At 37.1% G+C, this 25,557-nt stretch overlaps 1 protein-coding gene across 1 annotated transcript in view; it reads right to left on the reverse strand.

The window, feature by feature from the left end:
- CPA6 (carboxypeptidase A6) overlaps positions 1–25,557 on the reverse strand; it is a 359,072-nt gene that overhangs the window by 110,965 nt on the left and 222,550 nt on the right. Inside the window, exon 3 of the mRNA XM_035011284.1 lies at positions 2,437–2,561. Coding sequence (XP_034867175.1) covers positions 2,437–2,561 — 125 coding nt within the window. The remainder of the gene's footprint in view (positions 1–2,436; positions 2,562–25,557) is intronic.

Here is a 25,557-nt window from a genome sequence, read left to right on the forward strand (position 1 = left end):
TATGTCACTCCTTCCCACATCATCAGTTCACTACACTGCATTTCTCCCCCAGAGCCTGCACTGACTCTTCATCACTCCACCACTTCCTTTTCCCTTGTGCCTGCTGGAAGCTTGCTTTCACTGTAAATAAACTTCCTACATTCTCATCTCTTCAGAGAACTCTCTCTTCTCATATTCTTGCCCTGACAGAAATTGGATTTTCTCAAGGACAGATTCTTTTGTGGCTTTCTCTTCTGCCACTCTATCATGGGACCAGAAGGAAAAGAGGTCAGCATTCTCCTGAACTCCCATTTCTCTTTCCCCATCAATCTACTTCTAGAAAAAGCTCATTTGGCCTATGGCATCATGCCATTCCTTGTTTCTTTCCTCTAACTCCTGGGTACTCTCTGAAATTACTCTCCCATGGGCACATTCTGTCTCTTTATCTCTAATCTTGCCATCAGCCAAGGAGATTCATAACTGCTGTGTTGATTCTCTGGTGATTTAGTCCATCCATTCTCGACCACATCAGTCTCGGTGATTTATACTCCACTTTGGCCAAATCCTCCATGACTATCCCCTGATTCTTGTCACCAGCCATAAATGTTCTATACCAGGACTCTTAATCTCAGCCTACAAACTTTGTCAAAAATTTCTTCCTTCCGTTTCCTTGTTGCCCTCAGTCATGCCATATCTGCTTTCAATATAAAGATCCTTATCCCCTTCTTGATTCTTCCATTTGACTCCATCATTCCTCCTAGACTGTTCTCCTTTCCTATCCAGATTTGACACCATGGATGAATACTTGAGCTAGTATTTCATTAGGAACCTCAACTTCCTTGCCATCCTGACCTTTCCGTGGTCCTAACCCAACAAAACCTCAACTGTGTATGAGCACTAAATCTTCCTTTTTTCAACAACCACTTTTATTTGTTCTTACCCCAGTTTTTCTCTTGGTAACTTTCTTCAGTCCCTGTTTCTTCCCTTTCAGTAGATAATTTTGCTTCCTATTCCATATAGAAAATTTAGCCATTAGTTATGATTTCTTTTAAGTTGTTGACTCTCCTCTTTATAATCTTAACTAGACTCACATTTACCTCTTCAGTCATACTGGATAAGGTATCCTTCCTAGTGCTCAAACCCTTTCCTCCATTGATGCATTCTATCCTGTACCATCAATGCCTCATTCCCGAACTTGTTCCTCCCCTCGGCCTACAGACATACCAAAATTGCCTCTTACCCCTTAAAATCCCAAATTTCAAGCAGTCATTGATTCTGCATCTCCTTGTAGTCATTCCTTATTCTCTGCCTCTCTCCTTATTTTAATTTCTAAGAGCAGTAGTCTGCTCTGCTTCTCCCTGTTCTCACCTCCTATTCACGTCTGTCTTTCTCTGTCTTCTGCTCCTGACAATCTAATCCCACATCCCACCATGAGAGTTACCAACACAATTTACATTGCCAAATCCAAAGGAAACCGGTCAGCCCTTTTTCTTGCTGGATATTATTGTACACTTGGCCCCACTAATATTCTCCCTCTTGAAAGTCTCTCATTTCTTCTTTGACTTCGTGTCTATCTTCTGTTTGCTCCATTCTTACTATGTAAGTATTCCTTAAAAAAACACAAACAACCCAAACCAAATACCTCAAGATATCCAAATCTATTTGGATCTATCTACTCCATTGCCCAAGCTAGAAGATTTGGGACTGTCCTTGATTTCTTCCTCCCCATATCCAACCAAGTGCAGAGTCCAGGTGGTTTTGCCTATTGAATATTTTTTTTGAGTACTCTCCTGATCACACTACTCTGGTCCTGACTCAAGGCCTCACAACCTCTTACTTGGACTATTACTGTAGTCTCCTATTGCTCCTCCACCCCATTTACACCTGGTTCCCTTGCTTATATCCTCCAAGTGTACAGCACCACACTAGTCTGAGCTCCTAGCCCTGTACACATCAGACTCCCCACAACCTGGTCTTCCCTCAACCTCTCCAGCATCTTTTATTTCTACTCCCTGTGTTTGTACAATAATAACACTCAACCACTTCAGTTCCCTAAACAGGTATTATGCTGCTTCTTCCCTTTGCTTGCACTGTCCCCTCTGCCTGCAAGTCCCGAGCCTCATCCTGTGCTTGGCTTTCATTGCTCCTGCAGAAAGCTTTATCTGCTCTTGTATTCTTACTCACTGCTCTCCTTTCCTCACAGAGAAGATCTTCTGTGTTTACACTGACCACCTAGTGGTAATGGTGAAATGATATGCCAGTGTGGTTCTCCCCTCCCCATTACACTAATAAGCTCATTAAAGGTGAATATAACTGTGTTACATTCGTGTCTGTTTTTGCAGTTTGAAACACAGTACCTGAAACACTGTTATAGGCACTCAGTAAATAGCCTGAATACAGCTCTCATTCAGTTCAGTTTAGTACTAATGAATTAAGCAAGTGAAAAAGAACGCTTACTTGTACTGGATGTTGGCTTCCTGTAAGAACGCTAACAGGGCTTGGGAACCATTTTGGGGAATATGGACATCAGTAACTGCTCCTTTTGAGACATAGGAGATACTGCTGGGCTGCCACAGGTCCACCTGTAGTGCAGGAACCAACCTATAATTCATATTCCGTGCAGGTGGGGAAAGATCCATGTCACAATGTGAAACATGTCACCTTGTTTATATTCAGAAACACCAAACACATTTTGGATTTAGACTCAATGCTTTCATCAGCAGGGTAAAACTCTTATTTGATTTTGAATTAGGTCTCCAAATTATATCCTATCCATAACAGAATTTGATCATAATTTACAAGTAACAGTTTAAAGACCAATATACATTAAAGCTACAAGGTAAAAATTAGATAAATAGTTTTAAGTATGACTTTGATATTCTTAAAAATTATTATACAAATACTTGAATAAGAGAAAGGAGGATATAAATTCCCTTTTACTTTACTACACAACCGAACTGTGGTAGGTTGGCAACGTGTGGTAACTTTAAGCAGAACACTCGCCAGGTATCTCCTCCTTCCCCAACACATGCCTTTTACCAATTCTCACTCTGCCTTCACATGGCTGTAGAAACATCCCTTTCTCAGGTTGGACTTTTCAGCTAGGGTTGTCTCCTTGTCAAGAGTTCTTGGAGCAACTTGTGCTTCTTTCATTCCCTAATTTCAGCTTATCAGAATGTAGGCTCCATTTGGTCACCACCTCATTCCAAGTGCCCAGAATGGTGCCTTGTGTCCATCAGCAGCTCACTGTTGCGTACGTGGAGACCCCATGTAATGTTCACTATCCGTTCACCTCATGTTCAGTGTTGTGCAGGAAAGCAGGAGCCAGCTGTGTCTATGCATCTTACTGTAGTGTTCCCAGTGCCTTCACAACCAGTAGCTAGTGCTCTGCATTCACTGAAGGAATTACTGAACTCGGCTGGGAGGGAAGAGAGCCCTCTCTTCTGTACAAGCCTAGAGCTACAATTTTCGATTAGGCCCACTTTGCCTTTACAGTTGTGTAAGTCTCTGTGTTTGGGACTCTTCTCTTCCTGCATTTCCAGCCTTAGTCTGTTACAGGGCCTTGGTCTCTGATCTGATAAGATTCAGTTACTTGATCCTCACTTAGGTGTCAGGGTCTGCATTCTGTTAGGGAACTCTAGAAGACCAAAAATACTTTGTGACTCAAGGAAATAACACCTCTGGTGGTATAATTTAATCTTGAACAGGGTAGAGAAGCATTTGTTTTGGGGACAAATTTTTTTTTTTCAAGCAGCTGACTCCTCCTCTAAGTTGCAGGGGCTAATCTGACTCAGCTAATGTGCTAGTCCAACAATAATAGAAAAACAGAAGTGTGGGGCTGGAAGGGATGCTGAGAGGTCATTTGAGCCATCTGTCAGCCCTTGGGCAAGGATACATGTAGGACTGAACAAACCTGTCCCCAGTAGATGTATCCAAACCACATCTTGTAAGTATCCAAAAGAGGAGAGTCGACAACATCCTCATGTAACTCATAACCACATTTAAGAAGACTGCAGATGTTTTTCCTGATCCCTTACACTGCAGCACAGCTTCATTTTTTCTTGTTCCATTTTTCAGTAAGGGATGGCTGGTTTCTTGCCTCTGTTAGATAAAGTACATTGGTATCTTTCACTTTTCTCTACTCCCTCGTTAGGTTTTCTGAACCTTTAATCATCTTTGAGACCTGCCTCTAGACACATTACAGAGAGAGTTTTTTGATATTAAGGTTTGCTGCCATCCCTTAATGCCAGTGGAGATGAGGATGTAGTGCTGTATTTGGAGGGTAGAGAGCCATAAGAGCCTCAAATGATATGAAGAGCCAGTCTGGAAATTAGTTTAGGTGTCATTTTCTAGGGTGCATGCTAAAATAAGAATCCTCATTCTGTAGAAGAGTAGCTTCCCTGTAGGGAGGTTCCATGGGAGTGACATACCTCACAGCCTGACCTGGAGAGGGCTTCCTAGGAAACAGGCCATCAGACTAAGCAGTTGGTCTATAGGAAACTAACAAAAATAATTTACAAAATCGGGAATTGTATTCTGTTGTGATATTAGGAAAGTAAGTTAAAATGAATTATCAACTTTTCTTAGGTAAAATTTTGGGGAAAGGGTACTTGGATACATAATATGGGTATTTCAGTCTGGGTGACAGGCACAGGCCTGTATCAAGATATAGGGGACAGTAATACTCATGTGAGATTTGTAAAGTGCCCCTACTTTATAGGTATTTCTGATCTTTTCAATAATGACTCCAGGTAGGAGTTAATGGTAGATATGTTTAAAGAATGAGGGCGCCTGGATGGCTCAGTCCATTAAACGTCTGCCTTCAGTTCAGGTTTTAGGTCATGATCCTGGGGTCCTGGGATCCAGTCCCACATCGGGCTCCCTGATCAGCGGGGAGCCTGCTTCTTCCTTTACCCCTCCCTCCTGTTTGTGACCTCTCTCTCAAATAAATAAATAAAATTTTTAAAAAAAAAATAAAGAATGAGGGGCACCTGGGTGGCTTAGTCGGTTAAGTGTCTGCCTTTGGTTCAGGTCATGATCCCAGGGTCCTGAGATGGAGCCCTGAGTCGGGCTCCCTGCTGAGCAGGGAGCCTGCTTCTCCCTCTCTTTCTGCTGCTCCCCCTGCTTGTGCTCTCTCTCTCAAATAAATAAAATCTTAAAAAAAAATAAAGAATGGAAGACTCAGATTCATAGAGCAAAGTCAGATTTCCAAGGATGCACAGCACCAAAATGGTAACACAGGATGTGCCTAACTCTAATGCCCATATTTATTGCCTGGGTAAGTGTCTTTAGGATCTTCTGAGAAAATAAGCAACTTCCAACTTCTTGACTTAGTGTTTGAGGAGGTCTGGTTGGCAGGTCTCACATTCTGGTTCTTTCCTGTCAGGGGCTATTCACCCTATAAATTAATATGCAGGTATTTCAAAGTTTATATCAGCCCACTCTGGTCTGGTTACCATCATTTCCTTCGGGCCTGATCACATCTGGATGAGGTGATAAACTATCTTTGAATGGCAAAGCTCGGTGACACTTTATGATGCTGACAACAAAGGATCAGTAATCTTGTCAGGATGGTCTCAGGTTGTGTGCCAACTACTGCAGGTCTTTGCTGTAAACAGCCATCTGATATTCCAGGGAAAGGAGGCTCCTTTCCAGAAACTTCCGGCCATGGAAGCTGGTGGTTGTTCCCATGTTTTCCTTTCCTCAGAATGATTACCAGTCCCATGCAGGCAGATCTATTTAAGAGGTGGAGGCAATATAGAAGCACCCGGGTGACTCAGTCGGTTAAGTGTCTGACTCTTGATTTTGGCTCTCAGGTCTTGATCTCAGGGTTGTGAGTTCAAGCCCCACATTGAACTCCATGCTAGCCGTGGAGCCTAGTTAAAAAAAAAAAAATAGAGGTGGAGGCAATTTCGTGCGTGGTCAAGAGCATGAACTTTGGAATCTGAAGGCCCTGAGCTGGAATGCTAGCTCTGGTAGTATTGGCTGAGTGACTTGAGGGGAGGTTTTAACATTTCTGAGCCTCAAATTCCTCATCTGTACTGTGAAGATAATTAAAAAACCTACCTACAGACTTTTCTGTAGGATGAGTTGGAAAAATAGAAGTAAAACACACAGCAGAGAGTCTGGCACATAGTGAGATCTTAAATATTAGCTATTTGGTTTTTTTCTTCTTCTTTTTGAAAAGCATATAAAAAAAAGCTGGAAGCAGTAAAGATAAAGTTCTACTTTGAGTGTTTCTGAGTAAAATGAAGACTATGATTAGATGATGCCCTTATTCAGACATTAAAACCTATAGACAGCTTTAAGGTGGAGAGGAACCAATAAATAAACCAAGAATATGAGCAAAGCTGGAATGTTTCCTAACACAAAGCCAAACAGCTGGATTTGAAGGCACTGTAGCCTGCTGGCTAATTCCCTGGACTCTAGAGTCTGACTTCCTACGATTAAATTCAGGCTCTCCACCGATAGCATCTGTGTGATATAGGGTGAATTGCTTCATCTCTTTGGGCCTCACTTTCTTCATCTGTAAAATGAAGATGATAATTACACTTCCTGGTTGTTATTTTTATGGGATTATAGAGACTATAGAAAATGCAGTCATTAAGAGCATAAATTTTGGAACTCAAGACAGGATGAGTTTGAATCCCAGTTTTGCTGCGTGTTAGCTGCGTCACTCTGGGGAACTTACTTTATTTCTCTGTGCTTGTTTCCTCACTTATAAAATGGAGTTATAAAAACTATATATTTTATAGATTTGTTAGGCTTAAATTAGTCAATACCTATAAAATGCTTTATTTTATTTTTTTAAGATTTTATTTATTTGAAAGAGAGAGAGAGAGAGATCACAAGCGGGGGTGGGGCTGTAGAGGGAGAAGCAGGCTCCCTGCCCCATCAGGGAGTCTGATGCGGGACTCGATCCCAGGACCCTGGGATCATGACTGGAGCCGAAGGCAGATGCTTAACCAACTGAGCCACCCAGGCGCCCCTATAAAATGCTTTCAACAGCACCTGGTGAACAGGGGTCATTCATTAAATGATAAATGATTCAAAATTCAAAAATAATTTCTTTGCAATGAAAAACTATCATATTTTAGTCTGGCACTAATTTCATAGCTCTTCTGGTCCTTGTGCTGTGTTTACTTATTGGCCTGGTCCAGCCTTCATGAAGCATCCACCTGTCTTTTAGGCCCATGGCTGATTACATACCTGGTTCAGGTATCAGTGGAGGTGCAGTCAGTGTCCCCCAGCAGTTTCAGAGTGAGACCTAGCTGTGGATATGGGAAGACATCTGGTGTTTCTTCAGCTTGGGAACAGATGGCCTGCCTCCCAGCTGCTTGAAGTAACACAGAAACATGAGAGAGGAGAGTCCTACTCTATATTTACTCTTACTTTTTGTTGGTTTGGAAAAGTATTAAGCACTTATGTGCCACATAACAGGTTTCTAAGTAAGAAACCTCCATATCAAATTTGTAGTCAACTAGTGTTTAATTTACATAATCATATTAATTACATACTAGCACACATAAAATCTTAATGCACAGAAAAGTAGCCTCTCTTATTTACCCTTAAAATTGTCTTTCTGTTCTGAATCCATTTAACCTTCTTGTATCTTCTTTTAGGATCTTTATCTATGACCTTTTGAGAAGCTTTTCTGACACCCAAGTTTAGGTCAAGTACCTTTGTTATCTGCTTTCATGGAACTTTTCATTACATCTCATTTTTATAGTTATTATATTAGTTTCCTAGGGCTGCTATAATGAATTTTTTTTTTTAAGATTTTATTTATTTATTTGACAGAGAGAGACACACAGCGAGAGAGGGAACACAAGCAGGGGGAGTGGGAGAGGGAGAAGCAGGCTTCCCATGGAGCAGGGAGCCCGATGCGGGGCTTGATCCTAGAACCCTGGGATAATGACCTGAGCCGAAGGCATGCTTAACCGACTGAGCCACACAGGCGCCCCTGCTATAATGAATTTCAACATCTCAGATGGGTCAAAACAACAGAGATATATTCTCACACAGTTCTGGAGGCCAGAAGTCCAAGATCCAGGTGTTGACAGGCAGTACTCCCTCTGAAGCCTCCAGAGGAGATCCTTCCTTGCATCTTCCAGCTTCTGGTGGTTTCAGGCATTCCTTGGCTTGTGGCCACATCACTTCAATCTCCATTTACATCTTTATATGGTCTTCTCATCTGTGTCTGTGGCTTCTCCTCTTCCATGTCTTCTAAGGATACTCGTCATTGGATTTAGGACCTATCTGGGTAATTCTGGATGCTCTCATCTGAGATCCTTAAGTATATCTGAAAACTCTTTTTTCAAATTAGGCCATGTTCACAAGTTCTAGGGGTTAGGGCATAGATATACATTTTGGGTGGCTACCACTCAACCTATTGCAATTGTCATATCAATATCTGTTTTCCTAATATCTTCATGAGAGCAGAAACTGTGAAATTCTTCCTGTCCACCCATATCCCTAGTGCTTAGAACCATGCATGGCACAGAAAGGCACTAAATATTCTGTAGATGGAATAAATGAAATCACCCATTTTTTCTCTTTCATCTTTCTTCAAATATGTGCTCTCTCCAAAACTGTTCCAGAGCATTTCTAGATTCCTAATTCTAGTTCCTCTTACCAAGAAATTGGTAAGGTAGTCCACTTCAATTTGTCCACTCATCCCACTTCTCAACTCACAAGTCTTTATTTTTTTTAAAGATTTTATTTACTTATTTGAGAGAGAGAGAGAGAAAAAGAGAGCATGAGAGTGGGGAGGAGCAGAGTGAGAGGGAGAAGCAGACACCCTGATGAGTAAGGGAGACCGATACAGGACTCGATCCCAGGACCCTGGGATTATGACCTGAGCTGAAGGCAGATTTTTAACCAACAGAGTCACCCAGGTGCCCCCAATTCACAGGTCTTTAAATTTTAAATTTTCATTACATTTAAGTGTAATCTTAGAATATGCTGCTCCTTAGGTCATAGTACTACATACTTTTCTGATGACTGAAGTAGCCCTTTAGCAACATAGTTAAAGAAATACTTATATTTTATGGTTATTATTTGTCTTTGCTCTACTTCTTATGACTTATTAACATTTCAGATACCAGGGGACTGCTGGAAGGGAAACATAGCCAGAGAATATGGTCTCCTACAAGCCAAATTAAAAAAAAAAAACAAAAAACAAAACCAAAGGTATTTGGTAGATGTTAAAATTCTGGGACTCGTTTTACCTAGCTTCATCCTCTCTCTCTTACAAAATGCTAAGTTATCACTTCCCTAAAGCACAGACCCAACAAATACAACAAAGTCTTCAGAAATTTAGGCAACTCTGTTGATTCACCATTAAAGAAAGATGAAAATATACTATTAACTAATTAGGGGTTAAAATACTCATAAAAATTAGTGGAGGCCCAACAGGGGGATAAAATAAGCCCAAATGAAAGCGTTGTTTGTAAATTTCAATATAATAGAAATTAATACTACTAACATGAGTACTAGTCATCAGAAAAACATCATTCCTTTGAAATTAGATAAACGTGGGAAGGCCTGGTGAAGCTCTGTTTTTGTGTTCAAGTTTTCCCTCTAATTCTCTTCAAGGCTCCCTCTCTGTCATAATTGGATAGTAAGTTTCATTTATTCAGTAAGTGGAAAAGAAAATGATTTTTAACCTTTCCCTGAACTATTAAATTGGTACATTCACCAATTTTAAAGGATTATTAAAGCCCATCAAAGACTCTTGGAATATATGGGTAGTCAAAAAAGATTTAATTTATTTGCTTGTTTCAAGAAGGGGGTAATCTCAGAAAGATGGTGTTAGAATTTATAGGATTTGGGCTTGTGTTAGGTGATTTTGTGTAGGGTAAAGGAACTGGGATTTTTCTTTGATTGAATGCTGTCAGAATGAGGGGAATTCCATCACTGGATATCTTGATAATTTTATCTAGAAGGTGAAAGAACAATTGGGGCTATAATTGATAAAGAAGCAATATCAGCAAAAAAAAAGTGGGGGGAGGTTTTATCATTTTTCTGGTTTGGACAATTTTTTTTGTCTTTGTTTAGACATGATCACAGGGGTCTTGTTTTTATCTTATTTCATGAAGAACACAGAATGGTCTTGTCTGGTGTTGGCACTCTGTAAAGCGGTTTAACAAGAGAACACCAAGGTCTAGCTCTTAGTGCCAGGCTGGCTCCTCGCTGCCAGAGCTGCTTTTCCTTATCTCAGGATGATCACTATTCTACTAAGGTCATGTGATAACTAATGGAATGCCAAATGAGGGGTGGGCACTCCGCATTATCCGTGATTTGAGTAGTAGGGCCATTGGGATTATGGAATGAAGGATGTAGACTTGTGATGGTCTACCCAGGAGGAATTGGGAACTCAATGACATCTGACATTGGCACCCTGCATCTTTCTGTAGTACCTGCATAGCACCACCCTTTTCATATAAAAGAGTTGATACTACTTAATTTGTGCCCTCTATGTGAACATTTAAAGACTTATAAATACTAAGGAAAGGTTCCTAACTGCTACACTAGAGACTGAGAATTTTACAGCCACTCAGGAAACTTACTAGATCAGGGCAATATTATTTCATTATATTTTGCTAGCTTAAAATACTTCTATACTTAAGAATTGAGTTAGCATTTTTAGCCTCACTTTGTAGATGGATAAAAATAATCAGAGATCATCTGATGCATCACTTGAATATCCATTAATAAGGACATTTGAAGACAAGAGCCTCTGGGTTGCATCTCATCAAGTAAAGAAATTTCCCTCCACTTTCTATTGATGATTTATGGTTTTAACATAGATTATTTTTTCACAATATTTGATTGCTATATTCAGAAGTATTTCATTTGGTGTACTAAACAACAGTATGTTAATGCATTTACATTAAATTTTTTTTTTGGGCTATTTTCTGGAGTTTAACACCCAGTGAAAATCACTTCAGAACTTGTTATGCATTTCTTTTTTCAGATGGTAGCTCAAGAATTCTATGTATCACAAAAATCAAACAAAACTCCTATGTGACTTAGTGAAAAAATAATCTAACAGGAAATAAAAGAAATAACTTCTTTCTGGTTCTGTGTAAAATTTGCTATGTCACATTTCAGAGACTTAATTTTCTTAATTACAAATAAAGGGCTTGAACTACATTATTTCCAAGTTCCCCTTAAACTCTATAATTCTGCCAGACTCACTGTGCTTTTCTGAATATAAAATTTTACATTTTCCTAGGAAAATCTCTTTCAAGGTCACCCACATTTTCCTTCTGACTCAACATTTTGCACTAGTATCATCTTTCAGTGACCCGTTATATTGACTTATTAGGTCAGTACTGAAAATAATACATAAAGCAAGATAGCTATTCAATTTTTAAAAAGTTACTTTCAACCCCTTTACTGAAAGCATTTTTCCAAAGCAGTTAGAAGATGATAAAATAATTATTTTCTTCCACATTCCTTGCTAGCTGATGAAAAGACCAGTGAGGAACCCTCAAAGTAGAGGGCCAGATGATCAAGTGACTGATCATCATCCTTTGAACAACCCAGAGGATCTGGAGATTGTTCTGTCTCTCTGTTGTTTATGAGAACAGGCTGATTTCTAAAAATCAGCTATGGTAACTACCCCACACCCATTCACTCTTTACTGAGCACCTACAGTGTCTCAGCCATCAAGCTATATGCTGAGGATACAATAATGAGTAAGACACAACTTGGCCCTCAAGGACGAAGCAGACATTACATGCTCAGTCTATAAAGGGAAACACACTAAGGCTGTTTAATTACACCTGGGAAGTAGTTTGAGAAAAGTTTCTCAGGAGAGGTGTTACCTATATATAATACTGAATGATGAGTAGAAGTTAGCCTGGAAAAGCTGAAGAGAAGTGGGAGTAAAAGGCATCATTTAGAGACTTCCATATAAAGGTGGTTTGTGTCAGGAACGAGAGATGTTGAAGTTTACCTGAGCCCTGTGATCCTGGCAAATAATAATCCCACTGCCCCTCTGTATTTTAGAATGGCTTACTCTAAGGAACCATCATCCCCATATAACTTAGAAAAGACTCACAGATTCCCTCTATGTTTACCTATGACAAGCTCAGATATGGACCCTCAGATTCCCATTCTTTGTCTCATAATTAGCTGAATTGTTTGTCCCCATTGATCAATCTGAACAAAATGCCTGTTACTTCAACAAGTGTTAATTAAGCTTTTCTCTTTCCACCAGGTCCCTGAATTTTTATCCACCTTCAATTGCCACGGCCCCTCTGTAACAGCCCTTCCTGAGCATCAGCTGACTTCATAGTGAAACATCCTTTGTCTATACTGTCTGATCAAGGCCCTCCAGCTTTCAGCCCACTTCCCCATACCTGGTACTGTCTAGCCTTGTTCACTCTTCCGCATGAAAGAAAAGCCCCTTTCTGTCTGACTTCTGAGACTTGTACATCTTAAGGTTGACATGTTTACCCTTTTGCAGTAGTCTTTTTTCCTGCACTTGCAATAATCCTTTGGATAAAGTCTCTCCTTACCTAACTCTGAATTTCTTTTTTATTTGACAACACTATACAAAATCATGCTCATGATTTATTTGGAGAATTGAAAGTAAAGAAGTAGTTCTTTAACCAACTCCTATGTAATGGAGCTGACATGAATAATGAGTTGATAGTGTTGTTTAGGGGTACTCAATGAACTAATCATTGGATGAAGTCTGCTCCTTGATAAGTCCCAGCCATGTATGCCTGTCTTCCCGTTAGCTTTTCCTCCCCAGTTTTACTGAGATATATAACATTGTATAAGTTTAAAGCATACAACTTGTTGATTTGATACACTTATGCATTGCTCCATTATGTCACTTAATTACCATTTCTTTGTTTAAGATCTAGTCTCTTAGGAACATTTCATAAAATGTAGTACTGTTAACAATAACCAAAATGCTACACATTACATACCCCAAATTTATCTGATAACTGGAAATTTGTATGCTTTGACCAACATCTCCCAAATTCCTCTACACCGAGTCCCTGAAAACCACCATTCTACTCTGTTTCTTCAGTGTTTGGCTTTTTAAGATTCCACATAGAAGTGAGATCATACGGTATTTGTCTTTCCCCATCTGACTTATTTCACTTAGCGTAATACCCTCAAGGTCCAGTTATGTCGTAAATGGCAAGATTTCCTTCTTTCTCATGATTAAATAATATGGCATTGTAAATATATATTCTACATTTTTTGACCCATTCATCTGCTGACAGACACTTAGGTTGTTTCTACATCTTGACTATTGTACATAATGCTGCAATAAACACGAGAGTGCAGGTATCTTTCTGAGATCATTTTTTATTTTCTTTGGATATATACCTAAGAAGTGGGGTTGCTGGATCATATGGTAGTTCTATTGTTAATTTTGAGGAACCTCCATACTGCTTTCCATGATAGCCATTCCAATATGCATTCCCACTAATAGTGCATGTGTGTTCCCTTTTCTCTACATCCTTGCCAACATTTGTTATCTCTGATTGTGGTTTTATCTCTGATTGTGGTGATATCTCATTGTGGTTTTAACTTATTCTTCCTGTCAGCTTTTCAGTGCCTAGGTCTTACTATGAATGTGTAGTCAAGCTAAGCAGATATCTCCAGAAATAGAGAGACCAGAAAACAGAAATACCAGAAAATAGAAAAGAGGAATTCAGGGGAAAGAGAGATAATGCAGGGAAGAGAGAAGACAGAAGTCAAAGAAACTGTAACTAATAAGAGCAATGAATGTTTCTGAGGTAAGAGAAGGTATTATATCCAAGAAACAAGAGCACACTTATGTTCATTGCAGCATTATTTATAATATCCAAGATATGGAGGCAACACGATTGTCCATCAATTGATGAATGGATAAAGAAGATGTGGTTTGGTAAAGTGGCATGGTACAAAATTAATACCCAGATATTGGTAGGATTCCTATACAGGAATAACAAAGTCACAGAGAGAGAAACTAAAAAAAAACCCTCACTATTTACAATTGTACCAAAAATAAAAAAAATACCTAGGACTAAATTTAACCAAAGAGGTGAAAGACCTGCACTCTGAAAACTATAAAACACTGATGAAAGAAATTGAAGATGACACAAATGAAAAGATATACCTCTCTCTCTTTGCAGATGACATGATACTTTATGTGGAAAACCAAAAAGTCTCCACTCCCAAATTACTAGAACTCATACAGTAATTCAGCAATGTGGCAGAATACAAAATCAATGCACAGAAATCAGTTGTTTTCTATACACTAACAATGTAACTGTAGAAAGGGAAATAAGGAATCAATTCCATTTACAATAGCACCAAAACCCATAAGATACCTAGAAATAAATCTAACCAAAGAGGTAAAGGATCTATACTCTAGAAAATACAAAACACTTTTGAAAGAAGTTGAGGAAGACGCAAAAAGATGGGAAAAGGTTCCATGCTCATGGATTGGAAGAATAAACTTTGTTAAAATGTCTACACTGCCTAAGCAATCTACACTTTCAAAGCCATCCCTATTAAAATGCCATTGGCATTTTTCAAAGAGCTGGAACAAACAATCCTAAAATTTGTATGGAACCAGAAAAGACCCAAGGGAATGTTGAAAAAGAAAAACAAAGCTGGGGGCGTCATGTTGCCTGACTTCATGCTATATTATAAAGCTGTGATCACCAAGATAGCATGGTATTGGCACAAAAACAGACACATAGATCAATGGAATAGAACAGAGACTCCAGAAATGGACCCTCAATTCTATGGCCAACTAATTTTTGACAAATCAGGAAAGACTTAACTGTAGAGAACAAACTGATGGTTATTGGAGGGAAGGTGGGGAGGGGGATGGGTTAAATAGGGGATGGGTATTAAGGAGAGCACTTGTGATGAGCATTAGGTGTTGTATGTAAGTGATGAATCACTAAATTCTATACCTGAAATTAATATTACACAAATTACTAGAACTCATACAGCAATTCAGTAATGTGGCAGGATACAAAATCAATACACTGTATGTTAACTACCTAGAATTTAAATAAAAACTTGAAAAAGAAAAAAAAAAGAAAATGTGACATCAAAATGTACTTTGTTGAGGGGAGAAAATTTAGTTTTTGAGTGCATTCAAATTAACTTGCTATCAACTTAAAATAGAGTGTTACATATTAGGCTACTTTGTGTGAGCCTCATGATAATGACAAAACAAAAACCTACAGGAGAAACACAAAAGATAAGAAAGAATTTAAGCATAACACTTAAGAAAGTCATTAAACCACAAAGGAAGAGAGCAAAAGAAGAAGAAAGAAACATAGAGGAACAAAACAGCTAGAAAACAGTTAACAAAAAAAATGGCAATAAGTACACACCTATTAGTAATTACTTTAAATGAAAATGGACTAAATTCTCTAATCAAAAAACCTAGAGTGGCTGAAAGGATAAAACAAGGAGATCCATCTAGATGCTGCATAAAATAAACCCACTTTAAGTGTAATGAAACACAAGCCTGAAAGTGAAAGAATGGAAAAAGATGTTCCACACAAATGGAAACCAAAGGAGATCTGGGGTAACTATACTTATATCAGGCAAAATAAAATTTAAAACAAAGATTGTAATAAAAGACATTGCATAATGAAGAGGTCAGTTTAACAAAGGATGTAACATTTGTAAATATTTATGCACCCACACTTAAAGCACCTAAATATATAAAGCAAATATTAACAGACCTAAAGGGAGAAATTGACACAATACAATAATAATGGGGGGCTTTAATAGCACACTTATATCAATGGATAGATCACCCAGACAGAAAATCAATAAGGAAACATTGGCTTTAAATGACACATTAGACCAGAATATACATATCATATATATAACATGTTATATTATGTCATATATGTATGTTTATTTATAACATTCTCCAGGAGATATGTAAGGTCACTGAAAAACTTTATAAATTTAAGATTGCAATCATATCAAGCATTTTTTTCTGATCACATAATATGAACTTAGAAATCAATTGAAAGAAGAGAACTGGAAAAATCACAAATATGTAGATTTAAAAAACATGGTACTGAACAACCAATGGGTCAATAAAGATGTCAAAGGAGAAATAAAATTATACCTTGAGATATGAAAATGGAAACACAATTTACCAAAATTGATGGAAAGCAGCAAAAGCAGTTCTAAGGAAGAAGTTCATAGCAATACAGGCCTACCTTAAGAACCAAGAAATATCTCAAACAATCTATCTTTATACCTAAAGGAACTAGAAAAAATAACAAGAACAAAGCTCAAAGTTAGAAGGGAAGGAAAGAACAAAGATCAGAGTGGAGATACATAAAGAATAAAAGGAAAACAGAAAAAAAAAATCAGTGAGGCTAAGACCTGGTCCTTGAAAAGATAAAACGGATGAAATTTTAGTTAGACTCACCAGGAATAAAGAAAAAAAGAGGGGTTAAATAACGTCAGAAATGAGAAAGGAGAGATTATAACACATACCATAGAAATACAAAGGATTGTAAGAGACTACTCTGAATAATTACACACCAAAAACCTAGAAGAAATAGATAAAATTCTAGAAACATGCAACCTTCTATGTACTGAATCATTAAGAAAAATAAAATCCAAATTGATTATTAGTAGTGAGATTGAATCATTAATCAAAAACCTTCCAACAAACAAAAGTCCAGAACCAGATAGCTTCATGGTGAATTCTACCAAACATTTAAAGAAGATTTAATACCTATCCTTCTCCAGCAATTCCAAAAATCTGGAGTAGGGGGCACTTTGTAGCTCATTTTAGTTAATTAACTAAATAGCAAAATGAGTAAAGACATTGTAAAAAAAAAAGAAAAGAAAAGAAAATTACTGGTCAATATGTTATTTCAACATCCCTAAATCAATCAATGTGATCAATTACATTAATAAAAACTAAAAATCATATCACATCAATAGATGCAGAGAAAGCATTTGATAAAAACTCTCAAGAACATGGGTATAGAGGAAATGTACCTCAATATAATAAAGGCCATAAGTGACAAACCCACAGCTAACATGATAGTCAATGGTGAAAAGCTAAAAGGTTTTCCTGTAAGATCAGGAACAAAATAAGGGTGCCCACTCTCACCACTTTTATTTAACACGGTATTGGAAATTCTAACCAATTAGACAAGATTTTTTGTCAATTAGACAAAATTTCTTATCTTGTCTCTTTCTTAGACAAGAAAGAGAAATAAAAGGCATCCACATTGCAAAGGAAGAAGCAAAACTGTCATTATTTGCAGAAGACATGATTTTATATATGAAAACCCTATAGACTTAAAAAAACATGTTGGAAATAATAAATTCAGTAAAGATGCATAGTACAAAATCAACACACAAGAAACTCTTGTGTTTCTATACAATAACAACAAACTATCAGAAAGAGAATTTAAAAAAAAAAAGAAGAAAGAGAATTTAAGAGAACAATTTTATTGCCAATTGCAAACAACTGAAACAGAATATTATGAAAACCTATATGCCAACAAATTAGACCACTTAGAAGAAATGGATAAATTCCTGGAAACATAACCCACCAAAACTAAAGCAGGAAGAAACAGAAAATTTTAACAGAACAATTACCACCAATGAAATTGAATCAGTAATAAAAAAAAAAAACAACCAAAAAACTACCAAAACCAAAGTCCACGACCAGCTAGCTTCATAGGTGAATTCTATCAAACATTTAAAGAAAAGTTAAAACCTATTCCTCTCAAACTATTCCCAAAAATACAAGAGGAAGGAAAACTTCAAATTCATTCTATGAGGTATCACCCTGATACCAAAACCAGATAAAGACATGATAAAAAAAGGAACTATATGCCACTATCTCTCATGAATACTGATAGAAAAACTTTCAACAAAATATTAGCAAACTAAGTCCAACAATACATTAAAAAAATAATTCACCATGATAAAGTGGGATTTATTCCTGGGATACAAGTATGGTTCAATATTCACAAAGCAATCAACAATATGCATCACATCAATAAGACAAAGGATAAAAACCATACGGTCATCTCAGTAGATGCAGAAAAGCATTTGACAAAGTATGACATCCACTCATGATAAAAACCCTTTGCAGGGGGGTGGGGGGATGGGTTAGCCTGGTGATGGGTATTAAAGAGGGCACGTACTGCATGGAGCACTGGGTGTTATACGCAAACAATGAATCATGGAACACTACATCAAAAACTAATGATGTAATGTATGGTGATTAACATAACAATTAAAAACCCTTTGCAAAGTATTTCTAGAGGGAACATATCTCAACGTAATAAAGACCTTATATAAAAAACCCGCAGCCAATATCATACTTGATGGTGAAAACAGAGCTTTTCCTTAGGTTAGGAATAAGACAAGGATGTCCACTCTCACCACTTTATTCAACACAATACTGGAAGTCCTAGTGACAACAATCAGACAACATAAAGAAATAAAAGGCATCCAAATTGGTAAGGAAGAAGTAAAACTCTCACTATTTGCAGATGACATGATACTATATATCAAAAACCTTAAAGACTCCACCAAAAAACTACTAAAACTAATAAATGAATTCAGTAAAGTTGTAGGATACAAAATCAATGTACAGAATTCTGTTACATTCCTATACACTAATAATGAAGTAAAAAATGAAATTAAGAAAACAACTCCATTTATATTACACCAAAAACAATAAAATATCTAGGAATAAACTTAACAAAGGAGGTGGAAGACCTGTACTCTGAAAACTATAAAACATTGATGAAAGAAATTCAAGATGATACAAAGAAATGGAAAGACATTTCATGCTCAGAGGTTGGGAGAAAAAATACTGTGTATACTACCCAAAGCAATCTATAATTTAATGCAATTGCTGTCAAAATACAAACAGAATTTTTCATAGAACTAGAACAAACAATTCTAAAATTTATATGGAAACACAAAGGCCTTGAATAGCCAAAACAATCTTGAAAAAGAAAAACAAAACTGGAAGTATTACAATTCCAGACTTAAAGTTATATTACAAAGCAGTCATCATTAAAATAGTATGGTACTGGCATAAAAATAGACACAGGGATCAATGGAATAGAACAGAAAACCCAGAAATAAACCCACAATTACATGGTCAATTAATCTTTGACAAAGGAGGACAGAATACACAATGGGAAAAAGACTGTCTTTTCAACAAATGGTGCTGGGAAAACTAGACAACCACATACAAATGAAACTGGACCACTTTCTTTCAGCATACACAAAAATAAACTCAAAATGGACTGAAGACCTAAATGTGAGACCTGAATCCATAAAAATCCTTGAAGAGAACATAGGCAGTAATCTCTCTGACATCGGCTGTAGCAACATTTTTCTAGATATGTCTCTTGAGGCAAGGGAAATAAAAGTGAAAATAAATTATTGTGACTACATCAAAATAAAAAGTACACAGCAAAGAAAACAATCAAAACAAAAACAACCTGCTGAGTGGGAGAAGATATTTGCAAATGACATATCTGATAAAGGGTTAGTATCCAAAATCTATAAAGAACTGATACAATTCAATACCCAAAAGAAAAATAATCCAATTTAAAAATGGGCAGATGACATGGACAGACATTTCTCCAAAGAAAACATCCAGATAGCCAACAGACACAGGAAAAGATGTTCAACATCACCCGTCATCACAGAGATACAAATCAAAACTACAGTGAGACATCATCCTCATACCTGTCAGAATGGCTAAAATCACAAACACAAGGAACAAATGTTGGTGAGGACATGGAGAAAAAGGAACACTTGTGCAATGTTGGTGGGAATGCAAACTTGTGCAGCCACTGAGGAAAACAGTGTGAAGCTTCCTCAAAAAGTTAAATATGGTCTGCCCTATGATCCAGTAATCACACTACCAGGTATTTACTGCCCCCCAATACAAAAACACTAATTCAAAGGGATACATGCACTCCTATTTTATTTCAGCATTATTTATAATAGCCAAACTATGGAAGCAACCCAAGTGTCCATTGATAGATGAATGGATAAAGAAGATGTGATATAAATACAATGGAATATTAGGGAGACCAAAAAAAGAATGAAATCTTGCCATTTGCAACACCATGGACAGACCTAGAGAGTATAATGTTAAGCAAATCAGTCAGTCAGAGAATGACAAATACGGTATGAGTTCACTCATATGTGGAATTTAAGAAACAAAATAAATGAGCAAAGGAAAAAGAAGACAAACTAAGAAATAGACTCTTAACTATAGAGAACAAACTAATGGTTACTAGGTGGAGGCATGGTAGGAGTTTGGGGGAAAAAGGAGATGGGGATTAAATAAAATGATAAAAAGATAGAAATACCTGGAATAAATTTAACCAAGGAAGTGAAATACATATACATTGAAAACTGTAATACAGTGATAAAAGAGATTGAAGAAGATACAAATAAATGGAAAGACAACCCATGCACATGGATTGGAGGAATTGGTATCTTAAAATGTCCATACTACCCAAAGCAATCTGCAATTCCAATCAAAATCCCAATGGCATTTTTCACAGAAACAGAACAAACAATGCAAAAAATTCATATGGAACCACAAAACACCCTGAATAGCCAAAGCAGTCTTGAGAAAGAAGAACAAAGCTGGAACTATCACACACCCTGAATTCAATTTATATTACAAAGTTATAATAATCAAAGTGGTATGGTATTGGCATAAAAACAGACACATAGATCAAATGGAATAGAATAGAAAGCCCAGAAATAAACCTATGCATATATGATCAATTAATTTATGATGAAGGAGGCAAGAGTATACAAAGGACAGTCTTTTTAGTAAATGGTTTTGGAAAAGCCAGAGAGCCAGCAGCAAGAAAATGAAACTAGACTATTGTTTTATGGCATATACAAAAGTTAACTTAAAATGGATGAAATACTTGAATGTAAGACATAAAACCATAGAAATTCTAGGATAGAATGGATAGGTGGTAAACACTAACATTGGTCTTGATAATGTTATCTTGATCTGTTTCCAAGATGTTCCCAAAACAACAAAAACAAAAATAAATGGGACTACAAAAACTAAAAAGCCTCTGCATAACAAAGGAAACCATCAACAAAACGAAGAAGCAATCTACTAAATGGAAGAAAATATTTGCAAATAATATATCCAATAAGGGGCAAATACCCCAAATATATTGAGGATTCACACATACTCAACTCAATAAGAACAAATCAAACAATCCACTTAAAAAATGGGCAGAGGACCTCAGTTGACATTTTTCCAAAGAAGCATACAGATGGCCAACAGGCAGATGCTAAACCCTACTAATCATCAAGGAAATGCAAATCAAAACCACAATGAGATATCACCTCACGCCAGTTAGAATGGCTATTATCAAAAAGACAAGAAATAACAAGTTTTGGTAAGGATGTGGAGAAAAGGGAGCCCTTGTATGCTGTTGGTGGGAACGTAAATTGGTGGAGCCACTGTGGAAAACAGTATGGAGGTTTCCCAAAACATTAAAAATAGAGCCACCATATGATCCAGTATTTCTACTTCTGGGTACTTATCCAAATAAAACAAAAACACTAACTTAAAGGGATATATGCACCCCTATGTTTATTGCAGCATTATTTACAACAACCAAGATATGGAAATGGAAACAACCTTAGTGTGCATTGATATATGAATGGATAAAGAATGTTTGGCATATATACAAAATGGAATACTACTTAACCATTAAAAAAGAATGAAATTTTGCCATTTGTAACAACATGGATGCACCTTGATCTAAGTAAAGTAAGTCAGATAGAGAAAGATAAACACCATATGATCTCACTTACATGTGGAATCTTAAAAACTAACAAACAACATAACAAAATACATGGATATAGAGAACAGAGTGGTGGTTGCTAGGAGGAAGAGGAGTTGGGGATGGGCAAAATAGAGAATGGGGGATTGGAAGGCACAGACTGCCAGCTGGGAAATGAATAGCTCATGGGGATGTGGTGTATAGCATATACATATACATACAGTAGTGAATGGTGTTGTAGTGTGTATTTGAAGGTTGCCAAGAAACCTGCCTGCCCACCAGGTCAAAATGAAATAATAGCACATAGACCTAAGAGTTACAAATGTTGAAAGTCTGACAATACCAAATGGAGTCTGGAGTGTGGAGTGATGTGAAATTTCTTACACTGCTCCTAGAGCACCTTGGTAGAAACATTTTGGAGAGCACATGCCAATTTCTGGTAAAGAATAAACATTTATTTCTCAACTCATCAATTTTACTCCCAGGTACATATTCCACGCTGTGTCTCCTAAACAGCTGGTGCTCTGGGTCACCATGGGATGTTTACAATTTTCAAGAGAAATGCCTTGAGAATACTACTATTAAGTTTTTCAGACCTAACTACTTAATAAGCAGAACTGTTAGGTATTTGATTTTTTTCACTTGGCAATGTATCAAGGACATTTTTCAAGTAAATATATAGATCTATTCCACTGTGTGTGGACACTGATCATTTATTGATGAATTTGGACCCTTAGAAAACAAATTTCAAAAACACAACTCATATACTCTCTGTAATATCTGAAGACAGATTTATTTGCCACATAATTCTTCTTATGTTCCTGAAACTCTTCCAAATTCAAAGGACATAGGCTTGAAGAGATGGTGTATTTCTGGTAATCTGATTTTCCCACAATAGGTAGTTGGGTACCGAATTAGATGTCTCTTCGATGTTACCTTTCTTGTTAAATGACCAACCTGTTGCTTCTATTCTGTTTTGCATTCAAGGCACTCTGCAATTGAATAAACAATATATATTCCCAGTGGATAATGGGAAGCTTTCCAAAGTGGTATGGCCTCATTCTGTTTTTTACTTTCTTGTTGTTGACATCCCACTCCATCTTTCCTGCACTCTGGATTATCTCTAAAGTTCAGGAAAAACCAACGATGATAAACACACATCAATATAGCCTACCAGCCTTCTAATGCTGAAGTGAATCCAGTACTCTGGAGGCCTATCCATAATCAACAGAGGGATACTGGGTTTTGTTGACAATTTAAAGAACCTTGTATTAAATACTCTCTGAGCTCATTGGCTTTGGGATTATGTGTGATTATGTCCCCTTTTCATCCCTCTAAATAAGTGTATGCTCCCATCAGCTGGCCTGGGCTCCATAGGATTGTCATTACATTTATAATTTATTTATCACCCACCTTTCTATTTCTGGTGGTCAAATGGGTACCATGAAATTCATCTTTTATTGATCTTTTTTCCAAGTGTCATGACTGAGGAGAGATGGGTGTTTATAGGAACAAGGCACAGGGGCATTTGGAAGTTTTTGAGACTGAACACACCGGATTTAATAGATGTTTTAGATGTGTATTTGTAAATCTAAGGGCTTGCCCTCCTGGGTACTCTTTCTAGCTAAACCATGACTTATTCTACTTTAATAGGAATTGTGTTTCATTCAGGTAAGATTTTCTTTAGATAATAATAGAAATTGTATCTTTGTTACTTTTATTTCTAGTTCAACTGGAACAAAAAACATCCAGTTGTGTAATTTTGCACATTCTTAATGGGACTGGAGGTATGAATGACTGCGACCCTTACTTCCACTTTTCTATCTTAGAGTAAATCATTACCTGGGACAAGAAAATGGCTGTATCACTGAGAAGGGGAAGAACTAGAAAGATTAGTCACACCGACAGCCAAGTGTGGTTCTTTCAGATTAAAGTAACTATTAATTGAAGAATTAAAAACTTCCAAATGTTCAGCCGATTAAGATTTTTAAACCAACAAGAACATTCATTCCTGAAGTGCTAGTTTCATTTGTATGACTTTAACCCCTGAGCACTATTAAAAAGTTATATTTAGGTAAGAAAAAGAAATAGGGGCGCCTGGGTGGCTCAGTTGGTTAAGTGTCTGCCTTCGGCTCAGGTCATGATCCCAGGGTCTGGGATCGAGCCCCATATCGGGCTCCCCGCTCAGCCAGGAGTCTGCTTCTCTCTCTCCCGCTGCCCCTCCCCCCTGTTTGTGTTCTCCCTCTGCCTGCCACTCTCTCTGCTTGTGCTCTCTCCCGCTCTCTCTATGACAAATGAATAAATAAAATCATTAAAAAAAAAAGAAATAAAAGGCATCCAAATCAGAAAAGCAGCAGCAAAACTCTATTTGTGTATTACATGGTATTATATATAGAAATCTCTGAAGACCTCACCAAAAAACTGTTAGAATAAATAAAGTAAAATTTCAGGATATAAAATTAACATGCAAAAATCAGTTCTGTTTCTACATACTAGTAACTATCAGAAAAAAGATCAAGAAAATCTTATTTACACTTGTATCAAAAAGAATAAAATACTTGAGATAAATTTAACCAAGGAGATAAAATACCTGCACAGTGAGAACTATGACAATGATGAAAGAAATTGAAGATGGCACAAATAAATGGAAACACATTCTGTGCTCATGGATTGAAGTATCGTTAAAAGGTCCATACTATGCAAAGCCACCTACAGATTAGATTCAGTGTAATCCCTATCAACATTCCAATGACATTTTTCACAGAAATAGAACAAACAATCTTAAAATTTGTATGGAACCACAAAACACTTCCAATAGTCAAAGCGATCTTGAGAAAGAACAAAACTGAAGGTATTACACTCCCTGATTTCAAACTATACAACAAAGCTGTAACAGTATGGTATGGGCATAAAAATAGACCCATATGTCAATGTAACAGGATAGAGAGCTCAGAAATTAACCCATGCATATATGGTCAATTAATTTACATAAAAGGGGCCAAGAATATACAGTGGGGAAAGGGCAGTCTCTTCGATAAATGGTGTTGGGGAAACTGGACAGCTACATACAAAAGAATGAAACTGGACCTCTATCTTACACCATATGCAAAAAATCAACTCAAAATGGATTAAAGACTTGAAGAGAAGACCTGAATGCCCTGTCAGGGAATAGATGTCCCAGGTGTAATATACCCTAACAGTATCAGGTAGCACTTGCCTAAGTCTACTCTTGAAATGCTTTTCCTGCCTCAGTGCCTGTCATGAGATTGTATCAGATTCTTAGTAGCACATGCTTTGAAAGATAATTGTTAGACAACCGTCTGTACTATGTCCACTTGTATTATGTGGCAGGAAACCATTATATTACTGCTTCCCAAACTTTAAAGAGCATTAGATTTAACTGAACATTTTGACAAAATAAAGGTTTTTGGGACCTCTTGGCAGAAATGCTGATTTCAAAAGTCTCAGGTTGGCACAGGGAAATCTACCTATTTAAGAAGCCCACTAGGTAATTCTGAAATAGTTGGTCTGATGACCATGCTTTATGAATCTTAAAAACTAACAAACAACATAACAAAATACATGGATATAGAGAACAGAGTGGTGGTTGCTAGGAGGAAGAGGACTGTTTTTTCAAATAGTCATTAATGATAACAACAAATGTAACAATAGTTTTGAAGATACTGAAATTTTCTCTGCTTACTTTGTACATCAAGAAACCCTTAGCAGCACTTAATCAAATACT

This window comes from Mirounga leonina, unplaced genomic scaffold, assembly GCF_011800145.1.
Source record: "Mirounga leonina isolate KUSES-001 unplaced genomic scaffold, KU_Mleo_1.0 Mir_165, whole genome shotgun sequence".
NCBI lineage: Eukaryota > Metazoa > Chordata > Mammalia > Carnivora > Phocidae > Mirounga > Mirounga leonina.